The 20,738-nt window shown below is 53.1% G+C and overlaps 1 protein-coding gene across 1 annotated transcript in view; it reads left to right on the forward strand.

The window, feature by feature from the left end:
- Positions 1-20,738, forward strand: part of Hmcn2 (hemicentin 2) — a 146,952-nt gene that overhangs the window by 48,998 nt on the left and 77,216 nt on the right. Inside the window, exons 19-28 of the mRNA XM_021194900.2 lie at positions 980-1,124; positions 5,348-5,460; positions 5,569-5,725; positions 6,598-6,763; positions 14,281-14,408; positions 16,437-16,691; positions 17,218-17,304; positions 18,630-18,824; positions 19,796-19,926; positions 20,170-20,317. Of these exons, the coding sequence (XP_021050559.1) occupies positions 980-1,124; positions 5,348-5,460; positions 5,569-5,725; positions 6,598-6,763; positions 14,281-14,408; positions 16,437-16,691; positions 17,218-17,304; positions 18,630-18,824; positions 19,796-19,926; positions 20,170-20,317 (1,525 nt within the window). The remainder of the gene's footprint in view (positions 1-979; positions 1,125-5,347; positions 5,461-5,568; positions 5,726-6,597; positions 6,764-14,280; positions 14,409-16,436; positions 16,692-17,217; positions 17,305-18,629; positions 18,825-19,795; positions 19,927-20,169; positions 20,318-20,738) is intronic.

Genomic DNA, 20,738 nt, shown 5'->3' on the forward strand with positions numbered 1-20,738 from the left:
GAACTCAGAAATCCGCCTGCCTCTGCCTCCCGAGTGCTGGGATTAAAGGCGTGCGCCACCATGCCCAGCTCTAAATAAAGTTTTATTGACACACATCCCCTCATGATTAGTCTATGTTTGGATCAAAGTGGGCAATTGAGGCAGAAATCATGCAGCCTAAAACAGTCCACCTCTGACGCTTGATGCAGACAGTTTGCTGACCCCACCCCTGATGCAGATGCAGTTTGCCAACCCCATTTCAAGTCCCACGCACAGCACCGTCCCTTGTGCCTTTGATCCCCCCACCTGAGATGGCTTCCTTCTAGCACAGATGAGATTTAGAGTCTCTCTGGGAGATGGTTGTTTATCCTGGCCTCAGCTTTACCAGTGAAATCAGAACCTCTGAGGTTAGCGATCATACCACTGTTATCTTTGGTTTAGAAACTCCCCAGGGTCCTCAGTGTGCAGGCAAGCTTGTAGGCCAGGCTGCAGAGCAGCTTTAACGGATTCCTCTGTTAACTTGAACTTGAGACCAAAAGGCATAGTACTGACCTCTCTGCCCTGACATCTCTGTACAGTGAACACTGGCATGGGCTGCCTCACTCCCTCCCTCCCCCCCCCCCAGCTGGGTTCTGAGCAGGTGTGGCTCTAGGCATACATGTGGCACATGGAGTGTGTCTTAGGTGTATGGCTCTTCTTAGGCAATCTTTAGCCCCACTACTTCCTCTGCAGTCTGTGCAGTTAAATATGGCAGACTCCTTGAGGAGTCCCTCCCCCGCCCCTTACCTGCTGATCTCAGGAGATGGCGAGTCTCAGAGAAGGGATGGGGGCTTGAAAGCTGCATGTGTACCCCACCAGACTCTTCTACCAGCTCTGGGCTCCAGTCTCTTGGTCCAGCACCCTGCGATGGCCTGGAGGGTGGAGAAGCTCCTAGGGGTGACTCCTACCCACCTAAGCGCTGACCCTTTCATCTGAGCTCCTGTCTCTCTGCCCCCACCAGATCCCCCCAGGCAACCGCCATGCTGTCCGTGCTGACGGCAGCCTCCACCTTGACCGGGCCCTGCAAGAAGATGCTGGGAGATACAGCTGTGTGGCCACCAATGTGGCAGGCTCTCAACACCGAGATGTGGAGCTGGTGGTCCAGGGTGAGTCTTAGATCCCAAGATGGTGGTGGCAGACCAAGAGAAAGCGTTTGAGACAACTTGATCTTGAACAGCATGTCTTCACTGCAGGGACAGTAGAGCTGACATATTCCTATACTGTCAGTAGATAAAATGCCAGTTGTATTTTCTATACTGTATACGTGTGCCCTGTCTGCAGCTCTCCCTCAATAGCCATGGTGAATTGGTTTCCAAACACCCTTTGCTTATAAAAATCCATACATGCTCAAGTATCTGAACTGGGCATGTGGCTCAGTTGGTAGAGTGCCCGCCTGGCATGTCCAGGCCTTGAGCTCCATCCCTTTCACATAAACAAGATGTGGTGATGCACACCTGTAATCCCAGCACTTGGAAGATAGAGGCAGGAGAGCCAGGAGCTCAGAGTCACACTAATGAGTAAGAGGCTAGCCTGGGCTACAGAAAACCCTAGGTAGGATTTGCACAGGACTTGTCACATCCCCCTATAGACTCTAAATCGCTTCTAGTGCCTAGTAGAATTAAGACATTTCAAATGATTATTATATTTATTTACAAAGGGAAAATATGTTTTTCAGTTGAAGTATTTTTCTAAACATTTTCCATCTGTGGTTGGTTGAACCTGTGTAGGAATACAGGATTGACTGCATATATATTTATAACAGCCATTTATGAATATACTATTAGAGAATATATATTCATTATGCATAATACCTAAATATTCTTTATATGGTTTGTTATTGTTGTTTTTGTTTATTTAAGAGTGAGTCTAGCCCAGTCTAGATGGCTAGGCTAGAACTTGCTATGCAGATCAAACATGCCTCAAATCCAAAGACCCTGCCCCTGCCTCCTGAGTGCAGGGCATGGAGGTGTGTGCCACCACTCCTGTCTCTTTATATGTTCTTTATATGCGCTGTGTATAAATTCTCTTTACATTTGTCTCCCTAACTATCATTTCCCTACAAATCTGTTTATTTTTGTGTATATAGTGTATGTGTGTTCACCTGTGTGCTCCTGTGTATACCTGTATGCTCATGTGTGTACACCTATGTACTCATGTGTGTGTACCTGTGTGCTCATGTGTGTACACCTATGCACTCATGTGTGTGTACCTGTGTGCTCACGTGTGTGGGGGCCAGAGCTGACATCAGGTGTTGTCTGCCATGACTCTCTTCCTCTTCGGACTGCTATCATATTTATTGATTCATGTGTGTGCCTGCAGCACACATGCCTATGGAGTTCAGAGGACAGCTCAAGGGTATAGGTTCTCTCATTACCACGTGGGTCCCAGGATAGCACTCAGGTTGTCCATCAGGCTTGGCGGCAGACACCTTCTACTCACCGAGCATCTCCCAGCCCATCCATCAGTGTTTTCTGAGATAGGACCTCTCACTGATCCCTGAGCTCACTGATCGCCTAGACTGGCCAGAGAGCTCTGGGATCTCTACCTCTTCCACAGCATTCCCTACCACCACCACCTTCTGCCCACACTGAATTATAGATGTGCCCAGCTTTGATGTGGGAGCTGAGAACCTACCTCAGGAAGCACTTTAATGACCAAGCCATCTCCACAGCCTCACAAATCCATGTTAAAAACAAAAACCAAACAAACGGCCAGGCTGCAGCAGTAAACACCTTTAATATTAGCACTCAGGAGGCAGAAGCAGGTGAATTTCTATGAGTTCGAGGCCAGCCTCATCTACAGAGTGAGTTCTAGGACAGCCAGGGTGACACAGAGGAACCTTGTCCTGAAAAGAAAAACAAATGAACGAGCAACAACCACCACAAAAACGAACCAAAAACAAAACCTAAACTGTGGTCATGTCTGCTGTTGTCTTGTCACATATTCCAGTGACAATATGTCATGGCTGTTTCCCTGTCACTCACGGCTTCAGAGGAATCAGCTTCAGGTTCCTATTGGGATGCACTGTGATGTCTACTCCACCCTTCCCATGTCCTCACCAGACCCGGGGATTGTGTCCATGTCCTCTGTGACTGAGTCTCAGGAGTGGCACGTTTGGGGCTGTAAGCTTATTTACCCAGCTGTCCTCCCTGCTCAGGGTGTCGGGTCTTCATCTCACCAGACAAGTACCCTCTTCTTTAACCAGGCGAGGAGCTAAGTCAGGTGTATTATCATTTGCTGGGTCTGTTGCCTTTCTGTGGTGATTCTTGTGTGAATCTCTGGAGGGTGAGTAGGAGTGAGAGAATCCATCGGCGGCTGGGCGGGAAGATGCAGCATCCTGCCTGGACAATCAGAGATTGTCCAGATCAAATCCTGCTGAATTTCGAACAGAGCCAGGCCTTAGCTAGCTTTCATGAATATCTGCCTCTGTCTCTGTCTGTCTGTCTGTCTGACCCCCCCCCCCACACACACACACGTGCGGTGCCTAGAGGCCAAATCTGTGACATTGGTGTGGCCTAGCCTGATCTCCTGGCTCCATCGTGATCATTCCACACATGCCACTCATCCGCTGGGAACACAAGGAAGACATTTTGCTCCCTGGACATACTCCCTGAACCTCTAGGGCCCTTGGCTTCTGGCTTCCTTCCGACTTTGTCAATCCAGAGGGTTCCCAGCATGCCTTTGGCACCTGTTTTCTAAGTTCACTCTGTCCTGTGAACGTTGTTTTCTGCTGTTTCTCATCAGTTTGTCCCCAAAGCTGTAAGTGGGGAATCAGAGTCAGTTTAGCTTTCTGGCAGATCCCGGAATCCAGGGACTGAGCGATTACGTGGTTTACACAAAGTCCTGAGCAGAGAGACCTCGCAGCTGTTCTCAGCACAAGCAGCCTGTGTCTGGGATGGATTCAATAACCGCGCCATGTGGTCACAGATATGGAGCCAATTTTCTTCTCCTGTTGAATTTCTTTACAATATCAGACCAACAAAAGGTTGGTCATTCCCAATATTTTCTAGTGTCGAATCCAATGGTGTAAAACACATTCCCAGACATTATCCCCTTCTAAAACGTTCTGTCTGTCTCTGTCCTTCTGTCTCATTTTCTCTCTCCCTGTCTCCCTGCCTGCCTACCCGCCTGTCTGTCTCTTTATGTTTCTGTCTCTGTCTCTGTGCCTGTCTCTTTATGTCTCTGTCTCTGTCTCCCCCTCCCTTCTCTCTTTGTGACAGTCTATGTAGCCCTGGCTAGCCTGTAACTCTCTGTAGACCGGGCTGGCTTTGAACTCAAAGAGATCTGTGTGTTTCTGCCTCCTGAGTGCTGAAATTAATAGTGTGCACCAGCATGCTCAGCTTAGAGCATTCTTTCATTATGCATGTACACTTGCTTAGAAGGCTGAGCATCTTCCCCTGCCTCTCTCCACCTTACCTGTTAAGGGGCGTCAGCTGGCCAGAGAGCTCTGCGCATGCACATCACAGGAGCTGCCTTGTATGTGGGTGCTGGGAACTGAGCTCCGCTCCTCAAGCCTATCTGGCGAACACTTTATTGACTGAACATCTCCCCAGTTCCCCGCTTCTTTTTTTTCTTCTTCCCCATCTTCCTTCTCCACCCTCTTCCTTCCTTTCTTCCTAGTGATGGAGGTGGAACCCCATAGCTATGTGCCTGTCAGACAAGCACTTTGTCATCAAGCTGTGTCTCCTGCCCCTTACATTTTAATTTCATTTTGAGACAGAGTCTCACTAAATTGCCCAGGCAGGCTGGGAACTTGGTGTCCTCTTGGCTCCGCCTCTCCAAGGTCGCTAGGGTACTTATACTACAAAGCCTGGATAGACTATATTTTTTTGCTTTTATTTAAATGGATTTCTTGAAAAACTTAAGCAGATCGGCAAAGATATCCCATGGATCCCTTTCCTCACCCTCAGCCTCCCTCAGTATCAGCGACTGCCATCACCACTCAGAGTGATCACACTCACAGCTGGCCCGGGGCCTGGCATCACCAGTCAAGCCCGCGGCTTTATGTATATCTGTCACAACATGTTGCCACTGTGGTGGTCTCGACTTGATGTTTTCCCCGTCTTAAAAACCCTCTGACTCTGCAGCCTCACCCCCTAACACCCAGAAACCACTGATGGTTTTAATGTCTAGCTTTGGCTTTTTTTGAAATGTCAGAGTTAGAGTCAGCTTTCCTCCTTTTTGAAGGTTGAGTACTATTTCATTATGGGCACACATCCTGTTTACTTATCCAGTCATTGCTGGGGGGCGGGCATTTGGATTGCTTCTGGGCCTTAGCCATTAGGTACACTGGTTTATAAAATGTTAAAAATTGGTCTATTTATAAAAGTGCCACCTAGAATCCATCCGACTTCCACCCACCACGTCACCAAGGAAGGAGTGCCAGCCTCCCTCCCCTGCATAGCTTCAGGGGTCCCCACCCCTACCATCACCTGGACCAAGGTAGGCAGAACCTGGAACCTTTGGGGGTGGGGGGAGTCAGAGGGGTCAACTTGGTGCATCCTGAGACAGAGCGTGAGCTCCGATGTTGTCACTGTGGTTCTGTCTTAGGAAACCAACACCCTGACTACCAGCCGTCACTACAGTGTGAGCAGAAATGGTACCCTGGTCATTGTCCAGCCATCCTCGCAGGATGCGGGTGCCTACGTGTGCACAGCCACCAACAGTGTGGGCTTCTCCAGCCAGGAGATGTGGCTGTCTGTTAATAGTGAGTGTAACAGGTCCTGATGGGAGAGGGATCAGTGGGAGGGGGACCTGGGTTCCATCCCCAGCACCACATTTAAAAACCCAAAAGCCTGCCAGGTGTGAGAGAATGCACCTTTTAGTCCCAGCACTTGGGAGGCAGATGCAGGTGATGGCGGAGCATCTGAGGCCAGCCTGGTCTACAGAGTGAGTTCCAGGACAGCCAGCGCTACCCAGTGAGATCCTGTTTTTAAAAAACAAAACAAAACTAGGTGTGGTAGTGCACATCTGTGACCTCTGTCTTCAGGAGCCAGAAGCAGGAGAATAAGGAGTTCAAGGTCATCTTTGACTCCTGTAGAGCTTAACTCCAGGCTAAACCCACGGGACTTAAACTGACAGAGAATAGTGATGAGGGAAATTTATGGTCAGAAGTATCGATATGGCATTCATAGTGCTGTTCGGATGCCCCCGCTATGTGACTTGTTCCTGACTACATTCTGTTAGCAATTGCACACTGGCCAAGTCTTGGGGGTGGGAGTCAGTACTGATGTAGCCCCTTCCATGAGGAGTCCTTGGCCTGACAGAGAAATGATGTGCATAAATCATCCCAAATCCCCTCCTGGGGTGCGAAGAAACAAGAGGGAGTTCCTGCTGCATTCTGTGGCAACTATCACGGGAAATGAAAAGGTTGACCAATGGGAGATGGCAGGGAAGAGTGATGGACAGTCAAGGGGGCGGGCTGAGTGACCAAACCTGTGCTTTCAATTGTAATGACCCTTGGCCTCACGTGCTCTCTGAACCTCTCCCAAGGTAAAGGTGACTTCCCCCTCTGCTATCCAAGGGAGCCATCTGCTAGCCGCTTGCTTTTGCTCCCACTGTGTTAACTTCTCCCAACAGCCAAACCCATGATCAAGATGAATGACTCCCAGGCTATGGATGTCCCTCTGAGAGTGACAGTCAAGGCTGGTGAAGAGGTCACCCTGGACTGTGAGGCCCAAGGCTCCCCGACTCCCCTGCTCACCTGGACCAAAGATGCCAACCCTCTACTGCCTGTCAACAACAGGTACCCAGTCCCAGCATGTGGGGCTAGTAAGAGGCCAAGCTTGGGTCGGAGGGAAAATGGTGTCAAGGTTGTTGTGACCTAAGCAGGTGCATGTGACCTTAAGACTCGGGGAAGCCTCGAGGGCTTCTGCAAATGTGGCTCATGACGCAGCACACACCTTGCAGACCTGAGCTTCTGCATCCCAGGTCCCGTAGGTCACCCTGCTTCTTGTTTGCCTCATGATTTTGGCTTTCTGAGCTACACCGAGATGCTGAGGGCTCCTGGACTGGGGTGAGACTCTCAGAGTCACTGGAGTAAGAAAGACCAGAGCGAGGGTTGGAGATACATCTTGACCGTACACAAGTGGCCTCCACAGGCACTATGTACAGCAGGCATCTGGTGGCTTGTCCTCCTACTTTTCACGGGGGACCCTGCAAGGGGCTTTTAGTAGCACAGAATTCTGCCTCAGGAGAAGCTGCTGGTTGCTACTTCCAGCCAGTAAGTGAGTCTCTAAATTCCTGGAGTCCTTGACCTGATGCGGGGGAGGGACACCGCAGCACAGGCTGTGTGACATCAGTCCTGGCAAAGTCTTTGAGACGGCTCAGACCGAGAAGGTCTCCAGCAGCTGGCTCTCACCCCCACCACCCCCACGGTCCCTCAGAACATCTGCTTCCTGAATCCTTCCAAACCTCACAGCCTCAGATCTCTGAACCCACTTGGAGCTCAGAGAGCTGGTCCTGGGTGGGCTCCTCAGCCATGGGATGAGATGGGGAGGGTAGAGGTGGGGGTGGGGTAGGGACAGCCTACACCCCCCCACACACGCACCAAAAAGCTAGTGCTTACTCCTTGCCAGGCGGCGGCTGTGGTGCTTGTTTATGGCTTGTTACTGAAATGGGAAGCAAATTCCAGTTGTTCACCCCTCCAGTCTGATGCGTTAATGGATCGACAGGGAGTCGTAAATTTCCCAGGGCCTCCCGAGCAACAGCGGTCATAGAATGTGTTTTCTCCCTTTTCTTTTACTGGCATCCTTCTGGAAGATTCCCGCTGCTTGTCTCTGGACTTGAGGGGTTCTGGGAGTTTATCTCTAAGGCAGTCAGTGTGCCCAGGATGGGGATTCAGGAGAGAGCTCAGGCCTGGGGAGACACTAGATGCTCCGGCTTCTGTTCTGACTGGGGAGCACAGGTGGCCCTTGGCTACCCTCAGCCAACATTGACATCTGTAAAGTGGACACCCTGCAGATCCTCCTCTCCTGCTGGGATGGCTGCTCAGTGCTTAGATGCCATAGATGGTACCATTAGCTTTACATCTGTGTCCTGCTGCTGCCGCCGCCGCCACTTACAGACACACTGAGGCATCGCCAGTGGCTTTTAAACAATTGTGATCCTGGGGCTGGTAAGATGGCACAGCAGTTTAGAGCATATACTGCTCTTACAGAAGACCCAAGTTCAGCTCCTAGCATCCAGATTAGGTGGGTCACAAGTTTCTGTAACTGCAGCTCCAGGAGATCAATGCCCTCTTGTGGCCTCTTTGGGTACTGTACACACACACACACACACACACACACACACACACACGCATACACGTGCGTGCGAAATTAATCTATAAATTGTTTTAAGACAACCCTGGGCCCAGGGAGATGGGCCAGTGGGTTAAGTGTCTGCATGAGAACTTAATTTGATTCTTATACCCATATAAAGGTCAGATGTGGTGGCCAGAGACTGTCACCCTGTGTGTGCAGGGAGTGAGACTGACACAGGAAGCTCCCTGAGGTCGCTAGCCACTGAATCAGTGAGCAAGTTCAGTGAGAGAGCTTGTTCAAAAACTAAGGTTGAGAATGATAGGCGGAGATGCTGGTTGACCTCTGGCTTCCACATGCATGTGCACACACGTACACACACAATGCTCATCTTACCCAGTCTGTTGTCCTTGGAACTGTCCCATGACTAGCTTTTGGAAATCCCCTCTAATACAGGACGGCTCCCTTCTTTCACCTGCCCAGTTCAGCAGCTCTTGCTTTCAGTACATTTACAATTGTGCGGTGCTTGCCACAATCGACTCTAGAACATTCCTGTTACTCGCGCCACCAGCTAATGACATGCAGGTGTTCCCATCCCTGGGCAGTTGCTTAGTGCCTCTGTTCTTTTAATTGTCTTTTAAACAAACAAGACTCGAGTGTTTGAGGTTCTTTGGACTTTCTGGGAGCCTGACATTGAGCATAGACACAGCATAGATCTACTGCCCCGGGCCCCACATTCAGCCACTACATAGAGATTGATAAGCCTCAAGAGAGACCCAGGAACTAAAGGTGAGACGGGCACGGACCTACCGTCTGTGCTCCTCCAGCCCTCCCCACTTTCCTCTGCCCACTTCTCTTCCTTCTTAGAAGAGCCCCAAGGCTCAGTTTCTGGACTCATTCTCAAAACCAAAGAGCTCACTTCCTTCCGTGAGCTGGTTGCCTGGTGCCTGGTTGCCTCAGGATCTAGATTAGTAGTCTCAGCATCCTACAGTGGCCCCTTCCCTGCCCTTCTAACATTCCTCCTTCCCTGAGCAAAATCTGACCCAAAGGTCTGCCTCCTGCCTTGCTTCAGCATCCCTGGCAACGCTGTGGAAGTGGCTGGTTGATTGGAATCAGGATGTGCTGGACCGCTATGGCCTCTTCTATCCCAGTTTGGCCAGGAGTGGTGGGCCCAGGCAGCAGCAGGCCACCCTGGAGTGGGTGCGGTAAATGTCGTCATGCTGGGGCCACGGAGGCAGAGAGGGAACCAGGGGCTGGGGGAGGGTGAGCTGCATTGAGATTTTCTTCCTCCCTCAGCCAGACACACAGGAACATACACACACAGATATGAACACACTCAGATGCACCCATAGAGATCACACACACACACACACACACACATATGCACATGCATACACATATACAATGCAGGTTAGGAGGCCACTGCTTTCCCAAGTACCTAGAAAAGAATATTCTGAACCGGGGTGAGTGGGGTGTGGCTCTAATACCTCCCAAGTCAGAGCTTACTAGAGAAAGTGAGCTCTGGGCCGGAGAAACCAAGAGACCCTGACATCCACCTGAGTCCCCCTCCTTTCCAATGGCCTTATACATACATGCTCCTATATGAACTTGGTGAGTCTGGCTTCTGTCCCGGGGATACTGGGTTTTTTGCATAGCCAAATGCCTGGTCTTTCTGCCCTGCTCTGCCGGTGTGACTATATGCTATCTCGGAGGGCAAGTCTGCATTCAGGCTGCCCTGGCGTTACTAAGAGCTGCTCTTCTGCTCGGGACATATTCTTTTCCAACAGTTTCACTGTTGTTAGTGGTGCTGCTGGGTGACTCTACTCACATGCTCCTCGCCTCCTGGGTCACCTCCTTTGGGGAGCAGGCCCCGGGACACCCAGCTAAGGACAAGATTAAGATATGGTCTTTGGCTATCTGATCTCACTGTCCTGGAACTGTTGTTTTTGCAGAAGCCTCCTAGTCACCAATGCAAAAACTAAAGCAGGCTGCATGGATTGGGGACAGCTCATGCCGGCTCTTTGCCAGATCAAACTAGACACTGAAGGGCCTGGGGGGACCCTGCCCAGTGTTACCCAACTCAAACAAGATCCATCTCCTCCTCAGGCCTCAGTCTTCCCATTTGAGATGTGAAAGGGTCCAACTTGTGATGGTGGCCAGAGAGCATCTCTCTCCTCAGCTGGGATACTGGGCTGGGGCGTGTTGCTAGGCAACAATGTTTAATGTTTGTTTAGGGATTCTGCTGTGGAGTGGGGGCAGCTGGAAGTGCTCCTGGCTTCTGCTTCTGCTCCCAAGGCATCAAGCCAGGGACCCACACAGGGCCAGATCCCCAATTCCAAAAGGGGAGTGGTAGTGAGGGAACATGGCTGCTCCAGGCTTCCAGTTGTCACGGTCTCTTCATTCTTTGCCTACCCCCTTGCACCCTGAAGGATGGCCAGCCCACCCACTTGTCTCCTTATGGGCTGACTGATGGGAGCCACTGACCGAGTAGGACTACCTAGGGGCAGGGTGTGGAGCTCTCTACCTTGTGGAGCTTCAGTGCCGGCAGCCATACTGGCTCTCAACCTACCATGACCAGTGACTCCCTCTGTTAACCAAGCATCAGACCCCAAACTTTTGGACTCTCGGTGACACGATCTGAGGGCCAGGTGCCACTGTTCCTGGTCAGATGAGTGGCATCAACAACAGAGCTTCTCTCTGACCTCTGCTTTGCTAACATGGTGATGGTACCCATGAGGGCTCTGTCCTGAGGTGTGGCTGAGGAGTGTCAAATGAGAAGCCACCCAGCAGGAATCCAACTGTGTAAATATCTACAGGAAGCACACAAGAGCTGGCAGCCATTGCTGACATCCTTGCTGATATCCGTACTGTCCCTGTCAGCAGCATGAGCAGCCTACATTGTCATTACCTGGTAGCCACAGTGCAGCCCCTTCTCCCTTCTCTCCCCCACCCCAGACTATCATCCCCTCTCCTCAGTTTCCCCAGCTCAGCTCTTCCATCTGTGGCTTCCTGATGAGGGACTGGGCCACTCGGATGAATGGTTCCCCACCCTGGGTTTAGAGATGCTCTGGCCCAACAGACACTGATGCACACAGGGCACACAGTAGGCATATGCTGAGAAGTGTGGAAAGTGGACAGGGTAGCTTCTCCAACCTCCAGCCCTACTGTGTACTCTTTTGGGAGAATTGAAAGCATTGCAGAATGACCTTTTATAGCCAGAGGCAGCAAGATGACCCCTGTAGCAATGGCAGGGACCAGGACAGACAACTACCAAGATTCTCAGCAGCCCAAGAGGAGGAACACAGGCACTCCAGTCATTAGGAACCGGAGGGCACTCTCATTGAACAAATAAATGAGCAAGCCTAGGTTCTGGAACATTAGCCTGCATGGGAGTGTCTGGAGAAGCTTCAGGGATGGGCTGGAGCCAGTCCTGCCCTGAGAAGATCCAGAGAGCAGCATGGCTGTATTGAGACTGTGAGAGAGGAGACTATGTCAGTGAAGGTGGGGAAAGAGTGTGTACGCGGACAGGGAGCAGCTGTAATTTGTTGCCAAATATTTATGTACACCTACTATGTGCTAAGGACTGCGATAAAGTAGAAACCTGGGCATACCTGATTCCTCGAAGATAACGTCAGGGATCTCTTCTGTGATAAATATCCTAATGGCTTTGGGAACTGACTGGACAAAGGTGCACAGGGAGGGCAGGCAGGTGTGGGCTGTAGATGATTCCACCAGGTGCACTTCCCACCAGCTACACTTCCCACCAGGTACACTTCCCACCAGATGTACTTCCCACCAGATGTACTTCCTACCAGGTGCATTTCCTATCAGGTGTACTTCCCCCCCAGGTGCACTTCCCCCCAGGTGCACTTCCCACCAGGTGCACTTCCCACCAGGTGTACTTCCCCCCAGGTGCACTTCCCACCAGGTGCATTTCCCACCAGGTGTACTTTGGACCATCTGGGCAGATCAGGTGGTTTGTTTGCCACTCTCCGCCAGGGTCAGTGGGCCCCCTGCAGGTCCTCCATCCCAGCCCTTTGACATCTGTGTGTGCCTGGCCCTGGACTGCGAGGCCCCAGCCAATGGACAGCATAAACAGGAAACTCCCCTTGAATCCAAGTGCTCCCTTGGGTGTTGTGAAGAGTCGTCTGGCTGCAGAGCCTTGGAGAAGCCCTCCTATTGATGGAGCCCCCTTCCCCAGCAGCTCCCAGCTTGAAGAGTCTGGCATTCTGTACACCTCCTCCCAGGCCTGGCCAGCACTTCCCTATGAGCCGCTTAGAAGGTTGCGGGGAGGGCTGAGGGGAAGGGGAGCAGGTGGAAAAACTGCCTGGAACCCCTGACCAGCACCTCCCAAGCATATCTATCCAGCCCTGGACTGGGACAGTGGCTTTACTTGGTCTCTGAGCCTTGTTGGGAGTTCATGCTGGTGGCCATAGACACTGTTCCGTGCAGGGCCTGGTGATAAAGGGTATCCCCCTGGAGCCTCCGGAAGACAGAGAGGCCTCCAGTGTCACAAGCTGGGTAGAGCTGTGGGAGACCACAGATGGGCTTGCCAGCCTGGAGGCATGGAGGTGGCCTTCTTAGAGGAAGTGGTACCTACCTGAAGGATGGAGAAAAGGGCTTCCTGGCAGGCGCAGAGCTGCAGGAGTCAGCCTGAGCTCTGAGGGGTTCGACAGGGACTGAGATGGCAGTGGTGAGGGAGGAGGGAGGAGATGCGCTGCATAGATCCCTCCAGGCTCTGCCCCTTGCTATGGCCACCTTGGCACTCAGAGCAAATACCCACTCCTCTGGGCAGGCCCAGGTCCTCTCAGGCCCTGCAAACATCAGCCTGCTCATCTGAGTCCACAGTTCTCCATCTCTTCTTTATGATGCAGTGAGCACCCACCTCCAACTTCTGTAAAAAATGACTGTGATTGGTTATAGGAAAGACAGGTGCCAAGGGCCTGGAGTGTAGTTCAGTTTGTAGAGTAAATGCCATTGGCTTGCACGTCACCCAACTCGGTGTACAGTGCCTGCTGGATACTCAGACCAGCTAGAAGGTTCTGGTAGGGAGGTTATCACCTCACTTACAGATGAGTGGATAGAGGCAAGGCCAGTGATGACAGCCGGGGTGTGGTTGGAAACCATGCACCCTGGCAGCTGCATGGAGAGAGGTGAGGGCTGCAGGGTTGGCTCCCACGTATCCTGCCAGGGGCCTCGTGATACAATTTTGCAGAGGTAGATGCTTGGTCTCAGCAGGGAGGGGGTGGGGGACCAGGATGAAGCCCATCTGAAGATCGAAAGCCACCTCTAGGCTGACAATTGATCCTGGGGTTCTCCAGCCCTGATCTGAGCACTTGCCCCTGGACTTGTCAGGGCCACAGACTTCAGCCTCTGTTCCTTAGAGCCAGCACAGATGGAGTTGACATCATGTCTGCAGGGCTCCTTGGGGTCCATCCCAGCTGTTGGAGTCTGGCTAGTGTCCTGTAGCCTTGTGAGAAGGGTCAGGGGACTAGTGAGGTGGGCCAGATCTGGGGGAGGGTCTGCAATGTTTCTTCTCGTGGGTCCCTGAGATGCCTCTGGACAGTGACTCTCCAAGAGGCCTGGTTCTGGGCTTAGGAGTCTGAGAACTCAGACACTGGGGGCTTGGAGCTGGTGGGCTTTTCTCTGAAAGCCTCCTGACAAACAGATGTGCTGAGAACAAGGGGCATTGCCACCAGTTGGTGACACATGGAGGTTGGGGTGCCAGAGCCCCGGGATGCAGCCCCACATTATAGAGGATGAAATGGAAACCCAGTTCATGTTCTGGGTCACACAGCTAGGAAATGTGGATTGGGACCCAACCATCTCTCTACACTGAGAGGGTCTGGCCTTGACTTTTGGAGGCCAATTAGGGACTGGAGTTGAGGCCAGAAGGTAGTTGTGACTTCAGTCTGGGAAGGCTGCCTGGAGGAGGCAGCTGCTAGATCCTTGGAGGTGGGTCTTCAAACCTTTCTCTGGTCAGGCTGGAATGAGATCCCACTGGTGTCCCTCCTCCCCACAGGTATGAACTCCTCCCATCAGGCTCCCTGCGCCTGGCACAGGCCCAGGTGGGTGACAATGGCCTTTATGAGTGTACAGCCAGCAACCCTGCAGGGGCCACATCTCGCCGCTACATCCTCAGAGTTCAAGGTAGGGCTCACAGATGATTCTCTTACTCCATTTCTGATCTCCGTGCCTTGCCCTCTAACACCTCTCACACTCCACAGTGCCCGACCGGTCACTCCTCTCCCTGACTTTGGGCCTGGGAAGGCTGTTAAAAGAGGCCCACCAAGAACAGGGCTCAGCAGGGACCAAGACTAGAGATACACCAGGGGCAATAGTTCCGAGAGCCTCTATCTGATCCAAGTCACACTTCTGTAACAGGCCCACTGATACTGGGAGAGGCTCCTGGTCTTCCAGCCACCACTGTGGACATCCCTCCCTTTGTGGTCAAGGTCTAAATGTGCACTCACTGTGGTTCTGGTCCCCAGCACACTTAGGGGTCCCTGGAGTGGTCCCATTCAAAAGAAGTCATCCCAAGCTAGCCACACAGCAGAGCCCTGGGAAGGCCATAGGACAGGACCACGCATAGCCTATAGGGCCCACGTGCTACTCTCATGGGGCCCAAGAGGGAAGGGTGGGGAGATAGTGCATGTTCCACGTCATTGATAATGACTTGAAATCTGTGCTCAGAATCTGTGGGTAATGGGGAACAGCTGCAAGTTTCATCTATGTCCTTCACACCCCAGCTGGGCGGCTAGACACATCATCTGCCCCTGAGATCAAGTCACAGATGCTCACCAGCCCTATCCAAGCCAGCTGCCCATTTTGCAGATAGATAGGCTGAGGCCTGGGGTGGGACTGGAGAGAAAAGATCCCTCTCTCCCAGCAAGTGAGAGGAGTGTGAAGGTGGAAGTGAGAGACCAAGCCGGAAATGGCATAGCAGGGTTGGATCTCAATCAGCATCTACCAACGTGCTGTGTGATCCCTCTGAACCTTGTAAAGTGGGGCCATGATGATGCCCAACCGGTAATCATTACAAGGGAGTCGTATAGTCAGGTGCTGAAATATGTCATATAGTCAGCCCGAAATATGGCAAAGACGGGCATGGCACAGCAGCTGTGGTGTGGACATCTCTGTTCTCCCGGGCCCTTTCTGAGCACTGCCAGGCAGCCGGCCTGTGCTAGGTTCCAAAGCCTGGGCTCATGTTTGACTGACTGTGTCTTAGAAACTGGGACAATATCATGGTTCTACTCAGCTTCCCTGATGGCCCAGGAAAGCAGTTGGGCCTGGGCCCTGCATACGCTCCTAGCCTGCACAGGCTGGGTCTTCCAGAAGCTGTCTAGACCCTCAGACACACAGACCCAGGGCTACGGTCTTCAGGAGAGAAATCTTTATATGCCTCAGTTTCCCCATCTTCAAACTGGGTGTGAGCCGGGCGTGGTGGTGCATGCCTTTAATCCCAGTACTCGGGAGGCAGAGGCAAGCGGATTTCTGAGTTAGAGACCAGCCTGGTCTACAAAGTGAGTTCCAGGACAGCCAGGGCTACACAGAGAAACCCTGTTTCGAAAAACTAAAAAAACAAACTGGGTGTGAGTCCTCCTGCAGGAGGACTCACGGGGTAGAGTGTGGGAAAATGGCTGAGAAATACAAACACACCCCATAGCTGTGGCTGCGGGCTGTTGGGAGTGGGTGCCATCTCACCTCTCATTCTGCCGGCACCAAGGGGAAACTGGGGCTCAGCTGGTACATAGAGCCAGCCATGGTGTGGAGAAGGAAGCTGGGCTTGTGTGGCTGCTCAGACTGCATTGTTCCAGTCTCGCCGGGCCATTCTGAGTTCTTCCTGCCTTCAGTGCCTCAGTTTCCCCATATGCCCACTACCCTGGAGTAGACCAGATGGCACGTCTCACATGGCACAGGGCACACTGGTGAGGGAGGGAAGGGATAAATGCATTGAGAGCATGCTGCAGGTGTCCAGGTGGAAGATGGAATCTGCTCTTTCTGGGTGTGGTGAAGGCCACGTGGGTCCTGACAGCTCTGCTTTGCAATGAGGACCGGCTGCCTTAGACGTCCCACCCCGTGATGATTTTGCTGGTTGCTCATATCAGGGTTGTAGCATGGGCTGGGGCTCTGAGACTAGATAGCCCACCTGGATACCCATCCCTGGGGCCCTGCCAGTCCCCCCTCAGGTGCAGCCTGGCCCTCGGGTCCTGAAGGTACTGGCTGGAGAAGCCCTTGACCTGAACTGTGTGGCCGAGGGCAACCCCCAACCTCAGCTGAACTGGTTCAAGGACGGGATGGCCCTGATGGGCGAGGGAGCCCCGGGCTCTGTCCACTTTGCTGCGGTCAAGACCTCTGATGCTGGGCTGTACCGCTGCGAGGCCTCCAGTAGCGCTGGCACAGACACCTGGAAGCTGGAGCTCCTTGTGCTGGGTGAGTCCCTGAGTCCCTCCCTCCGCCATGGCCCACACGTCTGAGTACTTGCTGTTCTGGGCTCTGCTAGTCAGGTCTGAAGCAGTAAGTCCACCATCCAGGCTCCATGATTTACAGAGATGACCTGTGGCCCATGACCCTAGGGGCCTTGTATAAAGTCCCTGCAGGGGACTTTTACCACATGGGTAACTCAGGCCATTAAAAAAAACAAAACAAAAAACAAAAAAAAACTGAAAGGTGATCCAGTAATGCAAGGCCACTAAGAAATTATGTATGACCTACAGACTATTCTGGAATATTCTAGCATTTTCGCTGTTAGAGACTGGAAGAAAGACACAGTTGGAAGGACACTGACAGGACCCTATTGTACATCTTGTGTTTGAGGCACAGGGTCCAGGCTCAAATGCTGGCCTCCCTGGGAGGCTAGAGGCCAGGGCTCTGGGAGGAGACGGACCTCACCCCAGCCCTTACTGGGAGGGAATGCTGGACCTGAGGGTTATGAACATGACCTTGCTACCTCTCACAGAGACACCACACTGGGGGATTAATGAGACCAAGAGCCTGCTGGAGCGAGTGGCCGGAGAGAATGCCAGTCTGCCGTGCCCTGCCCGAGGTGAGGCCAAGCCCCGGGTGGGGCTAGGGAAGCAGTGCTGGCTTGGGTTCCAGGAACTCGGTCACCGTATAGTGACCTCCGTGGGTTATGGAGGCTCCCAGACAGCTCTATAGGATAGGTCAAACATCCTCGACCTGCGCAGCTCGCTCTCCAGAAGCTCGGCACCTGGGAGAGCCCTCAGCAACACTAAGGTGGCAGGCAGGAGAGGGGGCTTGGGAACAGGCGCCTAAGTAGGGGCTGGGAGCCTTGATCACAGTGCCACCTAGTGTTGGACTTTAGAAATAGCAGGCAGGAACACAACCGTGGGCAAGTCACCCAACCTAGCCTTCCACTTGAAGCTGTTCCACAGTGTGGTCCCCTCATATCCCTCTCCCTCTCATCTTTGGACTGGAAGGGCCAGACTCAACCTCACCAGCCTCACCCAAAAGCCCTCTGTAGTGCAACCTCTCTAGACTGCTCCACCCCCAGGTTGTATTTGGCACTTTTCCCAAGAGTGGACAGCAATAGGCGCTGGGCCTGGGTGCTAAAGGGCATAGCATCACAGCCTGGCACAAGGAATACTCAGGGACACTATCACTTCCCTGCCAGGGCTGGGATGTGGCCAGGAGCATGGCTGTCCCAAGTCTGGTCACACTGTGAGGGGAGGGACAGGACAGGCAGAGTCAACATCTCCCACTGCGCATGCCCAGCTCCTTTGGCACCGTGAGCATGCTACACACAGCAGGCTTGTTCATTCACACCATACCTAGTGTGGGGGGGCTGTGCTGGTGCCTTAGGCATAGCAAGGAACAGTGAAGATCCTGACCCTCATCGGGGAAGATGCTGAGCAGTAAAAGCTGGCAGGAGTGGACTGTCAGTCATTGAAAGTCAGCGTTGGCACAGATAGGCGAGCTCAGGGCTGGCAAGAGATGCCTGGAAGGGTACCTCTGGCCTCCTGGAGAGTCAGAAAGCATGTTTTGCTTATTATGTACCTGTGGACACTCAACCCTGTGTAGGGACGGAGGACACATGCTAAAGATATGAGGGAGCTGCTCCTCCTCCCCCTCTCTCCTCCTCCCCTTCTCCCCTCCTCCCCTCCCCCCTCTTCCCCCCCCTCCTCCTCCTCCTCCTCTTCCTCCTCCTCCTCCTCCTCCTCCTCCTCTTCTTCTTCCTCCTCCTCCTCTCTTCCTCCTCCCCCTCCTCCCCCTCCTCCCCCTCCTTCCCCTCCTCTCCCTCCTCCCATCATGAAAGTCAGCCCTATGTGCACAGGGGGTCACATGAGGGGACAGTGCAGGCATGGAGGGGGTGTCTGATATCTTGCCTGATGATTCTACATACCCTGCCAGGGACTCCAAAGCCACGAATCACATGGCGGAGGGGCCCGTCCTCAGAGCCCCTGAATGGCCGGCCAGATGTGGTAGTGCTGGATGAAGGGTCGCTGCTTCTGTCCTCGGTCTCTCTTGCAGACAGCGGGGAGTACGAGTGCCAGGCCACCAATGAGGTGGGCTCTGCGTCCAGGAGAGCCAAGCTGGTGGTCTACGGTAAGCTGAGGCCTTAGAGCTGGGGACCGGGGGCAGGCTTGTATCCACCTCCCACGTGGAGACCCAGAATGATGCCAAGAGTCCAGGGCCCCCAACTTCCTACAGAGCAGACTATGGACACCTGATTCCTTCTCCCCAAGAGACCGGGAAAGATAAGGGCTTGAGGGTATTGCATGGGGCACCCCATTTTGCCAGGTACGTCTAAAGGGACAGTGGAGGCTTCTGGGGTGTCAGCAGGTCAAGATCTGCAGCAAAAGCTCAGTCACTAATGTGCTTGCTGCGTAACCTTAAGGATCCGAGTCTGATCTCGGCACCCATGTAAAATCCGGGGCAACACAGTGTATAGCTGTGCTGGGGAAAGCTAGGCCATGCCCGGGAGCTCACCGGCCAGTCAGGCCAGCCTCCACACACACAAGGCTAGTAGGAATAGAGCTGAGCAGGGTTCTAGCCCACCCCTAACCCGTGCCGGCCTTGTGCAGCAGGCACCCAGAGTACCAGCACAGAGTTGGTGGCCCAAGGCCCGGGAAAGCTGGGAGTGCTCCCCCTGCTGGGATGCACTGGACCTCTCAGCCTGAGCAGATCTCACAGCCACTTTATGTCCCCAGTTTCCTGGGGAATGACTTCCCCGGGAGGTTGGCAGTTCCCATTCAGGACCTCCCTGAAGTGACACCTGGTTGCAGGTAGAAATGGCTATGTCCCGATTCGTAGACAGAGTGTCAGAGTTTGGCATCTGTTCACAGTGGGGGAGGGGCGGTGCTGGTCCCAGGGGGAAGCTGCCCTGTCCACCTGTGATCTGTAGGCCCTTGTGGTTAGATCTGGGATCAGGATAGATGAAGGCAGGAAGGTCTCCCAGGGTCTCGGTGATGACAGGCCTGAGGACCGAGGGATGGGGCTGGATGTGGGTGGCCTACCTTAGATGCCAAGCTCAACCGTAGTGGGAGCCACTCTTCTGTTTCTCCTTGCTCCCCAAGTGCCCCCCAGCATCCGGGAAGAGGGGCACATAACGAATGTGTCGGGCCTTGTCGGGCAGACCCTGACGCTGGAATGTGACATAAGCGGCTTTCCTGCCCCCGAGGTGGCATGGCTCAAGGATGGGCAACTGGTGAGTGACTCCAGGGGAGGTTGGGGTGGGGAAGGTGGGACATTTCTCTGTGTGCTGAGGGGCATGGGAATATGACAAATGTCCTTGGGGATGCCGGAGTTCAGGGACAGTGGGGAATTATGGTCCTGAGAGGACTTCCTGAGGGTCCTCTGGGGGAACTGAGCACTCTGCTCTGGTCACCACCTCCATAGGCCTCTGTTCCCTCATTGCTTATACATACTCCCTCTGGCCTCCTGTGCTCAGATCCCAGAGGCAAGCGAACATCGCCTCCTGGATGGCGCCCGGTCCCTCCACTTCCCAAGAATCCAAGAGAGCCATTCTGGTCTCTATTCCTGCCAGGCTGAGAATCAGGCGGGGCGCGCCCAGAGAGACTTCAATCTTGCTGTGTTCAGTGAGTAAGGACTGTGTCCCAAATTCCCAAGCATGTGTTAGCAGAGACCAAGGGGCGCATGGGGGTTACCATAGACCTAGGCCCTATCCTCAGGAACCCACAGAGCGGACCACACAGGGGACAGTCACATGGTTAACTAAGCAGTGGTATCCAGGTAGTCTTAGTTGCTGTGGGGGAAAGGGTTAATCTGGGCTCACGATTCAAAGGTACGGTCTGTTATATTGATGTCATGGCCACAGAAGCTTGAGGTGGCTGGTACATCACATCCCCACACAGGAAGCAGAGAGAGATGGTCGTGGGTGCTCCAATGCTCTGCCAGCTTTCTGCTTCTTTCTTTCTTTCTTTCTTTCTTTCTTTCTTTCTTTCTTTCTTTCTTTCTTTCTTTCTCTCTCTCTCTCTCTCTCTCTCTCTCTCTCTCTCT

This window comes from Mus pahari, chromosome 3 (assembly GCF_900095145.1).
Source record: "Mus pahari chromosome 3, PAHARI_EIJ_v1.1, whole genome shotgun sequence".
Taxonomy (NCBI): Eukaryota; Metazoa; Chordata; class Mammalia; order Rodentia; family Muridae; genus Mus; species Mus pahari.